A 15,480-nucleotide genomic window follows, 5' to 3' on the forward strand; every position below is an offset into this window, starting at 1 on the left:
ATTAGGGAGGCATGTGGGTCCAACAGGGCCAAGACCCAGCTCTCCAGGCCCATCTCTGAATTTGAACTTCCGGCAGAAGAAGGGGCTATCCTCCAGGGACTTCCCTGATCCTGAGGAATCTGGGCTGCTGACTGCAGTGGTGGGCTGAGCAAGGGTGTGGTTTTGAGGGAAGTTGGGGGTCTTGGAGAGATATCAGGGTCCAAAGGAGGCAGCAGACAATGGACTTAGAGAGGGCAGTTTTATTGTCTCAGAGGGGCAGAGCTACTTCCTCCATGCCCCAGGGACACACACACACACACACACACACACACATATACACACTCTATCCTTTCCATGACTATGGGAGTGACCCTCAGAGGAGATAGCAGACTCACACTGCTCCCACAGGTTCTCAGGTTAGGAAGGGGCATGAAAGTGACTACATGCTTCTCAGACATGTCAGTAGCTGTAAACATAGGGTTGAGAGGACCTCATTGCTCTGGAGGGGGTCTTGGTCCATTCTTGGTTAGGAGGGAGGTGCCCAGCCCCTTTTCAGGCCTGAAAGCAGTCCCAGAGGGAGTCAATAAAGCTGGGTAGCCCCTAGGACAATGTGCTACCTGTCCCCAGGGCAGGCAGGTGAGCCATGGGCTTTGTCACAGCACACACAGATATACACAGTGCACTTAGGAGCCTTGGGTCAGGATGCTAGAAGATAGGGATGTAATTGTCGATCTTGGCGCGGTGGCGCTGGGCAATACACTCAGCAATCCACACAATGTTGCGACACTCCTGCTCCTTGAGCTTCACAAAAGCATAGAAGACACCAAAGTGGAACTGGTTCAAGAAGGCCAACTTGTTCAGCTTCACCTGAGGACAAAGGCAGGTGTGGTATACATGGCCATGGCCAGACTCAGGCTTAAGCCACCAACCCCTCCCTATGCCAGGCAGGACCTGAAAGAGCCCCATGCTTACCTCGTGCTCGAAGAATCGGTCCTCCAGGGTCTTGTCTCCAGGGTTGCTGCCTGCACCCTCGAAAAGCAGTTTGTATTCCTGGCCAAAGAGTCGGGGGAAGCACAAGCATGAGAGTGCTGCTGGGTACTGGAGGGGTATGAGATGCTAACAGGCCTACCCATCATCCTCCCAGCCAGGGTACTCACTGGGTAGTAATCGGCCACGTTCTTGACCTGCTCATAGTCATCAGCCCTAGCCAGCTGAGCCAAGCCCTCAGGGTAGAGGCGCCCGCAGTGCGGGAAGAGCTTGGCACGGTCCTCCTTGGATAGCTCTGTGCCAAAAGAATTGATGGTGATGATGAAGGCGCGGCGGTCTGCTTCAAACTTCAGGGCAAGTGCAAAAACACAAAAAGAAAGGGAGGAAGAGGAAGATGTAGTCAGTCAGTTGGCAGAACTTCCTCCAGGGCTAGTGGGGACCAGCAGGCAGGAGGGTGGGCAGGCACTCACCTCCAGAATGGGGCACATGGCATCAGCTGTGGTTCCGCCCAGTAAAGTGCAGAACTTGTAAAAGGACTCCAAGTAGGCCTGTGTAGAGCATGGAGCTTCCTCAATGCAAGCAGGGAGACTCTGGGTGCTTGTTAGGCCCCTACTCACAGCTCCCTCCTCCCCTCCTCAGCCCCTTTCATGATAGGGATTGGTCAGGAAACTTTAGAGCAGAGCTCCTAAAATATCAAGCAATTCTAACAGTTAATCAGCAGGCAGGAGAAGCCCACTGCCTTCTACCCAGGAGTGACAGAACAGTTTCTGACTAACAGTCTGCTTCAGGGTGCATATCTCCCACCCCCTCATCTCACAGAAAGCCAGGTTCAGAGGGACCTCCCTCTTCTTCCTGCACTTCTGCCTTCCCCTTCCCCAAATCTTCCAAACCTCCTCTTCCTGAGTCTCAGAAAGGTTTCCATGGGCTATGGAGCAAAGGTTACTCCTGAGAGTTCAAAGAGATGGCTTGAACTGAATCCCTGGGCCCTTGCTGCATCCTACCTTGCAGAACACCAGCCCCCACCCCACCAGCCCCTAAGCATCACAAAGCAGGAACCAAATTGTCAGTATAGTTCCTGCTGAAGGATGGTTATTGCCTATGTAGACGTCAGCCTCCCAGTGCAATGGCTGGGCATGTAGGCTGCTGGTGGGAACAAGCACTTCCTGCCCAGGCAAATTTGATCTGTTGGGCAAAAGGAAAGGACAGGTCATCCCAGGTCCCAAGTCCCTCCCAATACTAGCTTATAAAGGCTTCTTCTCCCACACCTCTCCACAGTCTTGCAGATTCCATGGGTAGCTCTCTTGCATGGGTACTCTTCACTCACAGCCCTGGGGTCCCATCTTTATGGCGTGGTCACAGAGACTCTGACTTTACAGGGTAGATCCAATTCTGCTAAGTTACGGAAGGGACTTGGACCCCCAGGCTCCACTATTCCAAGAGAAACGATCCAAGACCCAGAACTCCATAAGGACCCAGGCTTAATCTGGCTGGCAACACTGGACAGGCTGGGCTTGGGGAAGCGCCTGAGGGTGACCAGTAGGGTCATAGGAGGGAAGAAACAAACAAACAAAAAAAAGGACTGGAACAGGTCAGGAATAAGAAGCCCAGAAGAAGAGTAGAATCCAGGTCAGAGAATTGCCAGGAGTCAGACAGCCTGGGGATAAAGACAGCTCCCAATCTCTACCATAGCCTGGTGTTGCTTTTCAGTCCCTCCACAAGTCAGTCCCCTGTGGCCTTCCCTGTGGCCAGTCTAGCTGGTTGTGCTGAAATCCTGAGGCCTACTCCAGTGGGGCCCACAGTTCCTATTTGTGGGGGAAGCCACCAGCCAGGTCTTGGGCTCCATGCCCAGCTGCCACCTATTTGCTTGGCCAAGCTGTATCGATCCCTGGAGAGGTTGAACCCAGAGTTGAGAAGGCTGGTAGGATAGGCCTAGACTCTCCTTTGAAGGGTAGGGTAGCTAAAGAAACTGGTAAGACCCAGGTACCAAGGTCACCTCTCCCCCACACCCTGTCTCCTGGAGTCTGCCAGCCCATGGCTGCTGCACCAGCTGCCTATAGTTCCCACCTGCCAGGCGGCTAAGGGTCCACCTAATCTCCCATCTGTGGTCATTGGGCTGGGACATTGCCTGACGAGCAGGAGGTCCTGGCACAGAGCCCAAAGTGTTAGGTTAGTGTTTATGAGCTGATGCTTGGGCAGCCTTTGCAGGTGACTCCAGCTAGAACCAGTCAGGCCCAGTGAGGGTGTGGGTGAGGCTGGGGGGACAGCCACACCCCTTATCCTGTCTCAGGGCAAAGAACCGGCAACAGGCCAGCTGGGTAGGCGGGCACACTAGGAATGTGTTCTCTCTCTCTCTTGGCTGCCTGGGCTGGCTGGCCTCCCTGTTCACAGGGTGGATGAGAGTCCTCACTTTAGCAAACAGGCTGAGCCAGGTGTGATCCCTGGTACTGCCAGTGACTTACTGTGTGGCTTCAGACAACCACCTTACTTTGCTGAGCCTTCAGTTTTCTGATTTTATAAATGACAACAATAATGTCTACTGACTGCTAGAGTAGTCCTGAGTTTGAAAGTTGTGGATGATCTTCCTATCTCTAATGTGCTCTCCACACTATAGCCAGAGAGGGCTCTCTGAGTACATTACTCTGCTGGAAATCTTTGCTAGCTGACCTTATGCATGGGATAAAGTTCAAACTTTTGGCCTAGCATTCAAAGCCCTGGGTGACTTGACCCTGTGCCTGCCTCTTCCTCCAGCACCTCCCCACTGTCTGCACTTCCCACCTGTCTGTGCTCTGTGCTTTCCTTCTGTGTATACCATTTCCCTGTACCATCATGACCTCCAGGCAGACTAGGGCACTTGGACTCAGGCTGTGCCAAATGTTATCCAGCCAGTTCCAATCAGAGAAAGAGAGGACCCTTACCATGGAGACTAGACAGACACATGCTCTCAGGGTTAGGTCAGCAAGTCCCTTGGCCAGGGTCATCCCCAGCTCCACTTCAAGGACTGCCCACTGTTGATCCATGTTCCTGACTATAGTCCATCAAGAGTCTTGGCACTACAGCCCAGTACCTCATCACAGCCAGAGCCCAGCCTGTCCCAAATATCCCTAATGGTCCCTAGCTCTTAATCTCTTTGGACCAGGGCAGTGCTGGCCCAGTTCATCCTCTATCCCCAGAATCAGCCATAGCCTAGTGGAAAGCAGAAGGTGGGATGTGGCATGACTCTAGTCTGGGAACCTGAAAGGCTCAAAAAGACCTCCCCTCCTACTATCATAACTGAGCATACCACTGCCTTTGTTCAAGCACCTGTCCTGGCTGGCAATAGCTGAGATGGGGTAGGTCTGAGGGCTACGATCTGGGTAGTAGCCTGTGACCCTCCTAAATGCTGGGAGACCAGCAGTCCAGGAGCCAGCTCTAACAGGCCAAGTGGTAGAGTGCCAGCCACTCCTGCTGATCTTATCTGAGCCTGCCGCAGGCACCACAGGATGGAGAGCCTGTTCCATGCAGCTCTGCACCCATCACAGGAACAAGAGAGAAAGCTGATAAGAGTCTGGTGCAGCTGTGTCCTTCCCAAAACCTCACATAAATCACCATCCTACCATACCCACAGCCCCACCCACCAACAGGTTAATCCTTCACTGCTCATGTGCAGTAATACCTTGTAGAGTGTATTGCGGATAATCTCGATGTTCATCTCATCAAGATCCTGCTCTGAGATGCAGTCCTGGAAAAAAGCCGCTGGGGAGGAAAGACATGGATGTGAAGGGTGGGAAAGAGGCAAAAGCCCTGATGATGTTCAATAACTCTGCAGGGCCCAGAGGGCCCCACCATAAGGCCCATTGAGCTAAGTATTGGGGGGCGCCCAACCCAGCCTGAGATACTTGCCTTGGAAGTGGCAGAAGCAATACTCTGGGCCATGCGCACTGACCTGAGCTTTTCCTGCCTCCTTGCTCCTAAAATTGATTTATAAAGGAGGCGGCCAGCCATAACATGATCTAATCGCCGCTGGGACAGACCCAAGTTCAGACCATGCCAAAGACAGGCTTGCATAAGAGGCCATGAGATTCTCCTTTCCCTTCTCCAGGGGCAGCTGTGGATTCAGGGCCTGACGCCCACTTCTCTGCATCCCCTAGGAGGACCTGGTACCCACACTTGGAAATCCAGCCTTCTTCTCTTTAGGACAAGATATGAGTATAGCAGCTGGGTGGGCATGGACCACTCACCCAGGGACCATTGCAGAACGGGAAGGAAAGGCCACAGCATGACAGAGTACCCTTACCCCTAGGAGGGCCTGCAAACTCATTGGTCTGTTTTTTCTTTAAATTTAAGATGGGGGCTGGGGATATAGCTCAGTTGGTAGAGTACTTGCTTCGCATGCACAAGGTTCAATCCCAGCACCACACACACCAAAAAAAGACAAAGATGGGAAAACTGGGAAAAAAAAAAAAAAAAACAGCCTAGAACTAATTGAGAGTTACTGGGAGAACGGAAGGCATACTAGGTCAATGGGTATGGCTTGGGCCTCTTAGCTTTGAGCCCTGAGATTCAACTCTTGATGGCTTCCTAGAGTGGTGCCCTGGGGCTCAGGATATTGGCTATGAGGTACTAGCTGGTTATGGCCCTTGTGCCTTCTCCACAGCCTCCTAGGCAGGCAGGAGCCAGCACTGTCTAGGCGGGGCCCTACAGGAAGCGTGCGATTCCCTTCCCTTCCTTGGCCTCTGACATGGACCTTGCATCCTGCCGGACACCGTCTGACCTGGCCCCTGGGACCTGCTTGCTGGAGGCAAGTGGAGCTATTTGCTTCCCTCCACTGCCTCACAGGCAGCCAGCGACTCTGTCCCTGCTTGGGGCCACAATCTGTCAGAGCTCCCAGGACTCCAATGGATCAAAGCTTTTCTCTCCCCTCCACAAACTTTGCCCTCTTCTGCACTCAGAGAAACCAGACTATTTCCAAAGTTACATGGTCTGAGGCAGGCCCTAGAGGTAGCCTCCCTGGCCCAACAAAAGCAACAGGAAAGGAGAAGTGGGGTGTTGAAGAGAGCACGAGAGGAGGAAATTAAGGAAGGACAAAGATGAGCAGCAGCAGGCAAGTCTGCCTTTTTGGTTCAGGGTTATCCTGCCCCCAACAGTCCACAAATCCCACACCAAGGCACCAGCACTGAGACCACTGCCCAGCTCACCCAGGGGTGTGTCCACCAGAATGGCATTGTAGAGCTCAGCAGGTGTCTGTGCGATGTTCACGGCCTCCATCTGCTCGAAGCTGCCTAGTGGGTGGCACTTGGGCACAAGCTCAGCAATGGAGCGCTGGTGCAGTGTACCGGTGATGAGCAGGATCACATTGTCAATCATGTAACTGTAACTGTGGGAGACAATCAACAGCAAGACAGCCTATCAGGGTGGAGGCCTAGAAGGCCTGTTGCAGCAACCATGTCCTTGTCTCCACCCTGCATGGGCCATTAACCCCTAACCAAAGGGTTAGGCCTCTCTAACCAAGTTTCCTTCAAGTTCCTGCCCCCTGCCCCCATCTCAGCACCAGGAGCACAGAAGAGACATGGCATTGCTCTTGTGATGAAGGATTCGTGCCCCCCAAAGGATTGAAAGACAGGTAACTCCCTGAGAGTGTGAACAGTGTTATAACAGGACACAGGAACCACGGACACACAGAGGTAAGGCATGCAATCTAGCCTGCGAGTGTGCTCAGGAGCCTGAGAGAGAAAAGGACTGTGAGTTGAAAGTGTATTCTGGGAAGGAGGGACAGTTTGTGCAAAGACCTGGAGGCCCGCACTGAATGAAGCTGTATTTGAGGAACTGAGCAGTCAGACTGGTAAAGGGAGAGGAGGGGTGCAGCCACTGGCAGAGCAGTACTGCCAACAGAGAAATACCTGGGGAAGGGGCTCAGGCAAGGCTGAGGGTCCTGGCTTCATCTCAAACACCAGGTACCCACGAGGGGGATATAAGCAAGGAGTATCACAGTACCCTGGAGGGACACAGTGGTGAAATGAGGAAAGGCTGAGAGGAAAGGATGGGGTGAGCGGAGACTTCTCCAGGAAACATCAAGCAGAAGCTAGTAGAGGTTCCCTGTGGAGGGAAGGCCCAGGTTAAGCAGACCTACAGAGCTCTACTCCAAAGGGACAAAAATACCTTCCTCCCTAGGGCCCGAGACCAGAGCCAGGCATCTGCCCAGGAGGGTCTGGACAAGTCCCAGAGATCTGAAAGGCTGGGCTCAGGTCAGTTCTAGGCAGAGGCTACCTTAGACTGAGCCCTGCAGGAGGCCAACTCTGGAGAGTCCATGGACAGCAGAGGGGGCTGTGGAGCTAGGGAGGGTGGGGCTACCAATTCAGACTTGGCAAGGGACAATGCTCCGCTTCCAACCAAAAGACATGGCCAGGAATGGGTCTGGGAAAGAGAGTTTGTGTAGTCACCTATGAGGGTATGGAATGAAAAAGGGGAGAGGGCCCCAGCCATAGTCTGGCTGCAGTAGCCACAACGATCCTCTAGTCTGTCACCATGGATGAATTTAGGGTACATGGGAGCTGGATGAGGCCTCAAGAAAATGTCCTTGAAGACTAGGCTAGCCCATGGAAGGGTGAGAGCTGGGGTGGAGGCTGCTGTTTTGAATTGGGCCCTGAGCAGAGGTCTTATTCTGGCTTCTGGGAGGACTGAAGCTAGGTTCCTACCCTGGGACAGAATGGTGAGTACCCGTGCTCAGGCTGTTCAGTGAGGGCCTGGTAGGAAGTGGTCCCCAGAAGCAAGAAGCAAAGGAAGGTAGCAACCCAGGGCTCAGGCCCTGGCTCAAAGGGCTTTGGGGATACTCCCATAGGGCCCTCCAGAGGGTAGCAGGAGGAGGAGGCCCCAGCTCCTGTCCTGGCCTGACCCCCAGTTCCCCCGCTTGCTACATATTCCCCTAGTTCCCCCACCCCCTCTGCCCTGCTATGACCTCTGCTCTCCTGGGCTCAGGGCCAGGCAGCTGCCCTCTCTCCACTCCCAGTCTGGCTAGGTCAGCTACAGGATATGCACTGAGAATACACAGCCCCCTTTCCAACTGAGGGCCTCAGACAGGGCCCATTTGCAGCTGCAAGCCAAGAGACCCATATGGCCAGCCTCCTGCCCCCAACCCCACAGAGCTGGCAGAGTGGAGGGACTGCAGAGAAAGACTGCCAGAGTTTTATGCCTTGCTCTCCAGCTCCAGCCTGCATCTTCTCTTCCCTGGACAGCATACACTTTCTGTCCCTGATACCTTCTGCATCTCATGCACCTCAGGATAACTCATTGGCTTTTGATACTCCACATATGCCCTATTTAGTCCCACTGTTGCCATCTTACTCCCTGAGATAGCCACAAAGAACCTGCCCCTAAGAAAGTTCTTTTATGTTCTCACACCTTCAGACAGGGAGGAGAAAAGCACATCCCTTGGACCCACATTAACCAAGTGATCCCACAACTACTAGACCCACTGTCAGGGGAGATAAAGCCCAGAGAAGGCCAATACCAGGCCCTGACAAAAAAATAAGGCAGAGGAGTTTTTCCCTACAACTGTTGTCCATATACCTTCATTCATGTCCAGGACCCCATACCCTGGCTCTACATACCCCATCTAGCCTCATCTTCTCAGAGGGATCCCCATAAGCCAGCTTCTTCTTCCTAAACCTCCCCTAACCTTGTCCATAACTCAGGGAGTCTGTTTAGGTTGAGGGCAAGGCTGGGATCAGGGCCCAAAAGAAGTGCCTTGGCACTCCTAAGGGTCCTGGCCTAGCCTCAGAGGAGAATTCTGTGGGAAGATGCTGCCATCTGGCTTTGCTGTTGTCCCTCCAATGATGTGGAACAGGCCAGCTGTGATTTACTTTTCAGCCGTGACAGCATATGTACAGGCCAGTGGTAGTCCCCCACCCCCACAATGTCCTGGCTCCTCATAGCCTGTCTTGCTATAAACCTTAGCTCATCACAGAAGGAAATGTTGGGCCACTCATGGTTGTGCCACTCACACCTTTCCAAGGCCCCTTTCTATGCAAGCCAGGCCAGCTCAGATGATCCTGTGCTAGGCGCAGCACTTCCCTCCCACTGGGCCAGCTGTGAAGTTGCTATAGTGGAGGACCCTGCTTTCCTCACCTGCCCAGTGAGGGTTAGAATCTTCTCTCCTGGGAGATGGGAGGCAGGACAAACCTAGACAACATGGCCCAACCTTATGCCAAGGCTGAGGCCTTCAGCCGGCAAGGAAACCCTCTCTTCCTCCTTCTTGCCTGACTTCAGCAGCTGCCTCCCTGCCCCCAGAGAACCACTCCACCATTCCTCCCCTCATTTGGCCTCAGTAGAAGAAAATGAGGTTCCAGCTGGTCAGCATCTCCCTCCAGGGGAAGACAGCTGGGGAGTGGATGGCCGGCTGCCTGCCAGGCCAAAGAGGCCCTCGTGGAGTGGGGGTGGGGCAGTCTGAAATCCTCTGTCCGGAGGCCCTCCCTTGCCCTGTGCCTCCAAACCAGCTCCAGCCCCCAAATGCCTCAGGCTGGAGTTTAGACGTTACTTCTTCCAAGAAGCCTTCAGAGTCCCTAGCCAACACTGCCCCTCCACTGTGCCCTTTGTTGCCACCTGCTGGAGCAGCATGTCTCCTCAGCCCTGGAAAGGCAGGCCTGGTGCTGGGGAGGAGGCCATGATGACTGGGTACCCCAGATAGCCTATCCACCCAAAGTCCCCATAGCAGCTCCCATGAGCTGCTAATAACCATATCTATACTCAACTACATTTGGATCCTGAAGAGCCCTGTCCAGCATAGAAAGTAAACAGAAATATCTGTTATGGCCTCAGCACACCAGCTCTCAAGCCTGTTTCTCTTCTGCAATCAGGATGAGTGAGTTATGTCTCATAGCAGAGGTAGTGAGGCTTTAACCTTCTCCTCATTAAAATCCTGCCCCTCCCCAGAGGCCTGGTTGGGTTGTCCCTCATGATTTGAACTTTCTAGGTCTTGAGGAACTCCTAGATGTTCCCCCACAAGCTCAGAACAGTGTCAGTACTGGCTCTTCTGCAAGGCAGGGACCAAGTCTATCCTGGGACCCTGAGTCCACAGCAGGCAAGAGCCCCAGCCTGCAAATACCAATAGTTCACCCAGTAGCCCAGCTTTTGGACAGTGAGAACTGGAGGATCAGAGCAGGGAGGCCCAGGGAAACCTGATGCCCCTCTGTGACCAAGTAGGGCCCAAGATAGGGGTGACATGTTCTGAGAAGAATGGCAGAAGTGTCCACAGGCCCTCTGGAAAACTTGAAGCCACTGTCCTGGGCCTCCTTCCAGTTGCTCACTCCAGCTTGTAGCAGTGAGGCCATGACACAAGAGAGATGAGACCTCAGCCCCCACAGCTGGTGAAAGTTTCCCATACTCAGGTTCTGCTACTGGGCACCTAGGCTGCAGGCAGATGCTGCACACTGGGAAAGGCCCTGACTAGGAACTTGCCAGATCTCAGGCTCACTCCTCCCACAAGCAACTCTCCTATCTTCTCTTCTAGAGCTGACTCTCCTATGGAAAAATATCATGGAATGGCCCAAATCAAGATCTTCTCCAAAGCCACAAAACACAAACTCTATCCCAAAACACAGAGCAAGTCAGTGGCCGGGCCTGGTAGGAGCCCTTGGTATAGTAACAAATTAATATGTTAGCATCATGAAATTGAGTTGGGTCATCTCAAGGCCACATGCTGATGGTCTGCTTCAAGGGAAACTGTCTATCCCTTGACAGGCAGTTGCCTCCACTGTGGTCACCCACTCTCTCAAATGACTTCTCCATCCCTATCTAATCAGGGAGTCTTCCCAATGCTGAAAAACCACCTCTGAACCCTTGTCCTGTCTGAAGCTGCCCACAGGCCTTTCCAGGAATTGTCTATGTATTCCCCTGTGTCCTTAGCACTGGGTCTGGCCTAGAGCAGGTACTGGCCCTGTGTGTTGGTTGCAGGCTGACTGGGATCTTCAAGAGCACTGCATACTCTCTCTCACACAGAAGGACAGAGAAGGCCTTGACCAGCTTTTGCTTACATACCTTCAGTGATTGGGCACTCATTACCTCCTGCAAAGCCTGTTCCTACAGGCTTTGAAGCTGTAGGCAGAAGCTCTGAAGGCAGAAGCTCTCTGAGGGATAGAGCTAAGTGACCTTTGTGGTGGTCTCACCCTCTATATCCAGCTGAGCCACCTGTCTGCACAAGGCCATGGCCCAGGATGGGGTATTTAGTTGATGCTTCCACCTCCTAGAGGACCACACTCTCCTCTCTGGGGACATTCCTCTGGTCATTTCTAGGTAGCTTCCTCCTCCTCAGAGGGGGTACCACACCTGGAGAATGTTGTGAGGGCAGAAGGCTCATTACTCAGGACATGTGTAGTCCCCTCAGCCTAGAACACCTTCCCCCAATTTTTTCCTTAAACACCTAACCCTCAATCAAATAGGTACCTCCTATGAAACCAGTCATGAATTCCAAGTCTGGGGGATTCCCTGATACAGGCCTTATAGGAAGGCTTCTTCACCCATTTCTGCAACACTCCTCATACCAGAATGACCTGATGGGGCAGAATACTAGTGGGGGCTGGATGCTACCTAGGGACCAGGCCTGACGACCTTGGTCACATGAAGGCAAGGACTGACTTAGTCAAGCCTTGTGGTAGACTGATAGGACTGTTGGAAGCTGGCTGGAGATTCAAGGGATAGGAGGGAGGGTGAAAAACAGGCAGGCAACGTAAAAGTTTAGGCTCCATGAAATGGGTTTTTAATGATGTTAGAGAATGGTGTTAGAAGCTGCTGGGAGGGAATCTGGAAGAAAAGATGGCTGCATATACAGGAATGAAAAGGGGTGGCCACTCAGGGTACAGGGAGCAGGATGAGGGGATCCAGAACACTGGTAGAAGGATCCCAGAGTAAAAAGGGTGCATCTTCCATTGAAACAGAGTTGTTGGGGAAGATACAGATGAAGTGCTGGGAGGCATTCTGGCTTTTATTGTCTTTGTGGAGGAGGAGGTGGGCCATCTGCCCAGAGAGGTGGAGGTTGCAGGCAGGACAGAAATGCTGTTTAAGATGGAGAGATGGTCTTCTCACCTTTGGCAGGGGTCTTCCGGGTGCTGAGAAGGGAAAGAGGCTGCTGGGCAGAGACAAGCTAAGGCTAGCTGAGTAGGTAAGCATGCATATCTGGCAGCAGGGATGACACCCCCAAGGGTAGGCTTTCCCAGCTTTGCTCCCACAATGGAGGTGGAGGGAGGAGCTCCAGGCTAGAGGCTGCTGGGATTCCTCCAGGGCTGGGGGGCTGCCAGCCGGGTGGGACCACGAGTTGGACGGCCAAGAGAGTTGAGGATATTGGCAGAAGAAAGTTTAAATGATGGACTAGAGATCCTCAGCTGGGGAGGGTGTGAAACAAGACAGAAGAAGTAGAAGGGGAGAAAGCAAGGCCTAATATCCTGCTGAGTTCTGAACCCATGTCCCACAGGGGGCCGAGAGTGGGTTGTAGCTCAGTGGTTACAGGCTATGTAAGAGAGGGGGTGTCTGACTCAGCAAATTCAGGGGTGGAGCAGTTCCAGGTGGTGACATGGCCTTGGGTTGCCACTGGTAGGGGTGGCTGAAGCGGAGAGCAGAGGAGCAGGTCATTGGAGATGACGGGGTCAGGGAATATGCAGCCATAGGCTCAGACAGGCTGACACGTGGCTGCTAAGCTTTTCCCAAGTGAGGGCAGGAGTGAGTGGATGAGAAGGCTGTGAGCCACAATCACCCATGAATGGAAGGGGCGGGAAGTGGAGGATTTGGACAGCCTGCCACAGGATAGTGCTTGGCTGCTTTAAGCACACTTGGTGCTTACAGCCAACCTCCAGCAAAGAGCTGGCAGCTGCTTTGTCTCAGTCACACTCGGAGCCTTCTCTAGTTTCGTGGCCCGGCAGGCTGACACCAAGTCAGGCCAGGAGTTAGATGTACAGGCAGGTGGGCAAATGGCAGCAAGATAGATGACCAATACCCTCTGATCACTATAGGGTCAAGCTTCCCCTGGCCGGCCTACCTGACAAGACCATAACATTCACCAGGAAGTTGAAATAACCTTGTGCAAACAAGCCAAAGGTGAAGGCTGGGCTCTGACAATAAACGCATTGCTTCCTGGTATGTCCTCAGCTCTGGCCTTAAGACAGGAGACACACAGGCCAGGCCAAGAGTTGGGTGACAGATGGCACTCTGCAGTGTGACCTTCCAATGCAGCAGCACATGATATACTCCACCTCTGGCTTCCTGCCCAAGTAGGTCCATGTTGGCATATCTTGACCTCAGGGGCCATGGCAGTGTGAGGATGGGCCCAGTTAAAATACTAGGGAGGGGTTGGGGTTGTGGCTCAGTGCTAGAGTGCTTGCCTAGCATGTGTGAAGCACTGGGTTCAGTCCTCAGCACCATGTATAAATACATAAATAAATCAATTAAATGAAGGTCCGCTGACAACTAAAAAATAAAAAATAATTAAAAAAAAATAGTAGAGAGGCTGCTAGGGAAGGTCTGTGACCTGGAGGGGGCCTGCTTGTCAGCTTGGCTCTTTAGGTGTCCCAGGCTGTGGCTGGCTCTTCCTTGAGGATAGAAACCTCTAGCTAAAGCCCCCATTTGAGCAAGTGGATCCTGTGCAAGTGGCTGCTCCCTGCTGGGGACAGGAATAAGACCAGACAGCAGGCATCTCACCTGATTCCTGAAGGGACAAATGGAGTGGTATGCCTACTCCCAAGGAAGAGGGTGGGAGCATCCTAATCATGGAATGGAAAAGCTAGACAATACCTAGCAGAGTGCAGGGAAATGCTTTCCCACAATGACACACACTCACATGCCATGGGTATAAAGCATACTCAAGGCTAATCTCTAATGACTATTCTGCAGCTGGGTAGCATAGCTACCTGGGGTTGGGTTATTTCTTTGTCTGCCAGGCTCTGGCTCATGGCTTCTGGACTCTCCCTGCAGAGGAAGCCTTTCTACCTCCCTGTGTCTACAGGCACACATAGCAAGCATACAATGACTGCCTAGTCCAAACACCCGCTTCCAGCCTGTATGTAGGGCTAGGGTCCTCTCCTCTGCTAAGCTTCCCCAGGAGCTGTAGAGAAGAGCCTTACTGTAGGCAGAGCCCACCCAAGGGTTATGATGGGGAAGCTGGTGCAACCAAGGGTTATAAACATGGGATCCTGGCCCACCTGACTCCTGTTGGCTTGGTCCAGAACTGGGAAAGGCAGCATGGCATTCAGCCTTCCCCAACCTGTACCCCTGCCTAATCTCCCTGAGATCCAGGCCCTGATCAGAATAGATGGAAAGGGATCTCAGCCCAAAAAGGGCCAGAGGGCCTGCATGGCCTATTCAAAGAACTGGCTTGTCAGACCTCTGTCCATACCCTGACCCTTCACTGCAGCAGAAGGGGAAGCCTGTTGAGTGTTCAGAGTGAATGCTGTAGGGTAAGTGAAAAAAAGAGCTCCCATTTTCCCTGGTTCCCCACCCCAATCTCTTTAAGACCAGGCTAGGTGTTATAAGGAAAGAGGCTGGTGACCCCATTTAACGGACTGTGACCTGGAGGTCCAGAATTGTTGAATGACCAGTTCAGTTACACAGCCCATGAGGACCCTGCTTGATGACAGCTGACCTGACAGAGCTATCATAAAGTCTGACAGCTGACAGAGGCATGAAGACATATGACTTAAGCCATGCTGGGGCCAGATCATGTCAGTGTAGCTACTCTGCCCAGGACAAGGGGGCTCACTCACGTAATGAAGTCCAGGAAGCTGGCAAGTGGCTCATAGGCGTGGTTCCTCATATGGCGAAACTCTACCACCATCTTCTCTTTGAGCCGGTCATCAATGACTGACACTGTCAGAGGTGATGCCTCATTAGCCAGGAAGTTGCCATAGTCTGTGCTCTGCAGGTGCAATTTCAAGTCTGAAATCCAAGGGAAGAGGGTGAGGACTAGCCTTATGGAACCTCCCCCAATGTACCACGTTCCCATTCCCACACAATTTGGCCCAGCCTCTCCCTTGCAACTCTGTCCTGCTGCTACCCTAAGTTCCATCTGCCTGATGGCTCAGGGCCTATCGCAGGGCAGCCAGACCAGGACCTTGGAGATGTCCCAATTCCTCAGGCTAAAAGGCAGCACACTGGCCCCAGCATACAAGCACAAGTAGAACAATTGTGCCCCAAGATGACAAGGTTGGGAAACCTCAACCCAAGGTTCCATTCATTACCCACAACCTTTGAGGACCTAACCTAAAACAGAATATGAGAAGAGCCCTGCATTCCAGGGCCATCCCTTCCTTCATATCTTTCCTTAAACACCCGCTCTTTCAAGGCCTCTCCTGCAGTCCTCTCACTCTGTTCATTTACCTGTCATTTTTCTTTGTAGCACTTACCCCACCTGATACAGGGCACATAAGTTCCATGAGGACAGGGAGTCTGGGTCACTGTGGTATTCTAAAGCATAGAACAGAGTATGCTCTGCTGTTTGTTCATACTCAGGAAATTATTGCAGAATGAATGAAAGATGGGAGACAGTGGGTGAAAATAGCA

General features: G+C 52.8%; 1 protein-coding gene across 1 annotated transcript in view; it reads right to left on the reverse strand.

Annotated features, from left to right (window-relative positions):
* Positions 1 to 224: 224 nt before the first annotated feature.
* Positions 225 to 15,480, reverse strand: part of Atp6v0d1 (ATPase H+ transporting V0 subunit d1) — a 38,172-nt gene continuing 22,916 nt past the window's right edge. Inside the window, exons 2-8 of the mRNA XM_027953923.3 lie at positions 14,685 to 14,856; positions 6,141 to 6,319; positions 4,619 to 4,698; positions 1,437 to 1,514; positions 1,137 to 1,313; positions 952 to 1,029; positions 225 to 846 (exon numbers count right to left, since the gene is read on the reverse strand). Coding sequence (XP_027809724.1) covers positions 685 to 846; positions 952 to 1,029; positions 1,137 to 1,313; positions 1,437 to 1,514; positions 4,619 to 4,698; positions 6,141 to 6,319; positions 14,685 to 14,856 — 926 coding nt within the window. The 3' untranslated portion in view covers positions 225 to 684. The remainder of the gene's footprint in view (positions 847 to 951; positions 1,030 to 1,136; positions 1,314 to 1,436; positions 1,515 to 4,618; positions 4,699 to 6,140; positions 6,320 to 14,684; positions 14,857 to 15,480) is intronic.

The sequence above is a fragment of the Marmota flaviventris genome, chromosome 18 (genome assembly GCF_047511675.1).
Source record: "Marmota flaviventris isolate mMarFla1 chromosome 18, mMarFla1.hap1, whole genome shotgun sequence".
Lineage (NCBI taxonomy): Eukaryota > Metazoa > Chordata > Mammalia > Rodentia > Sciuridae > Marmota > Marmota flaviventris.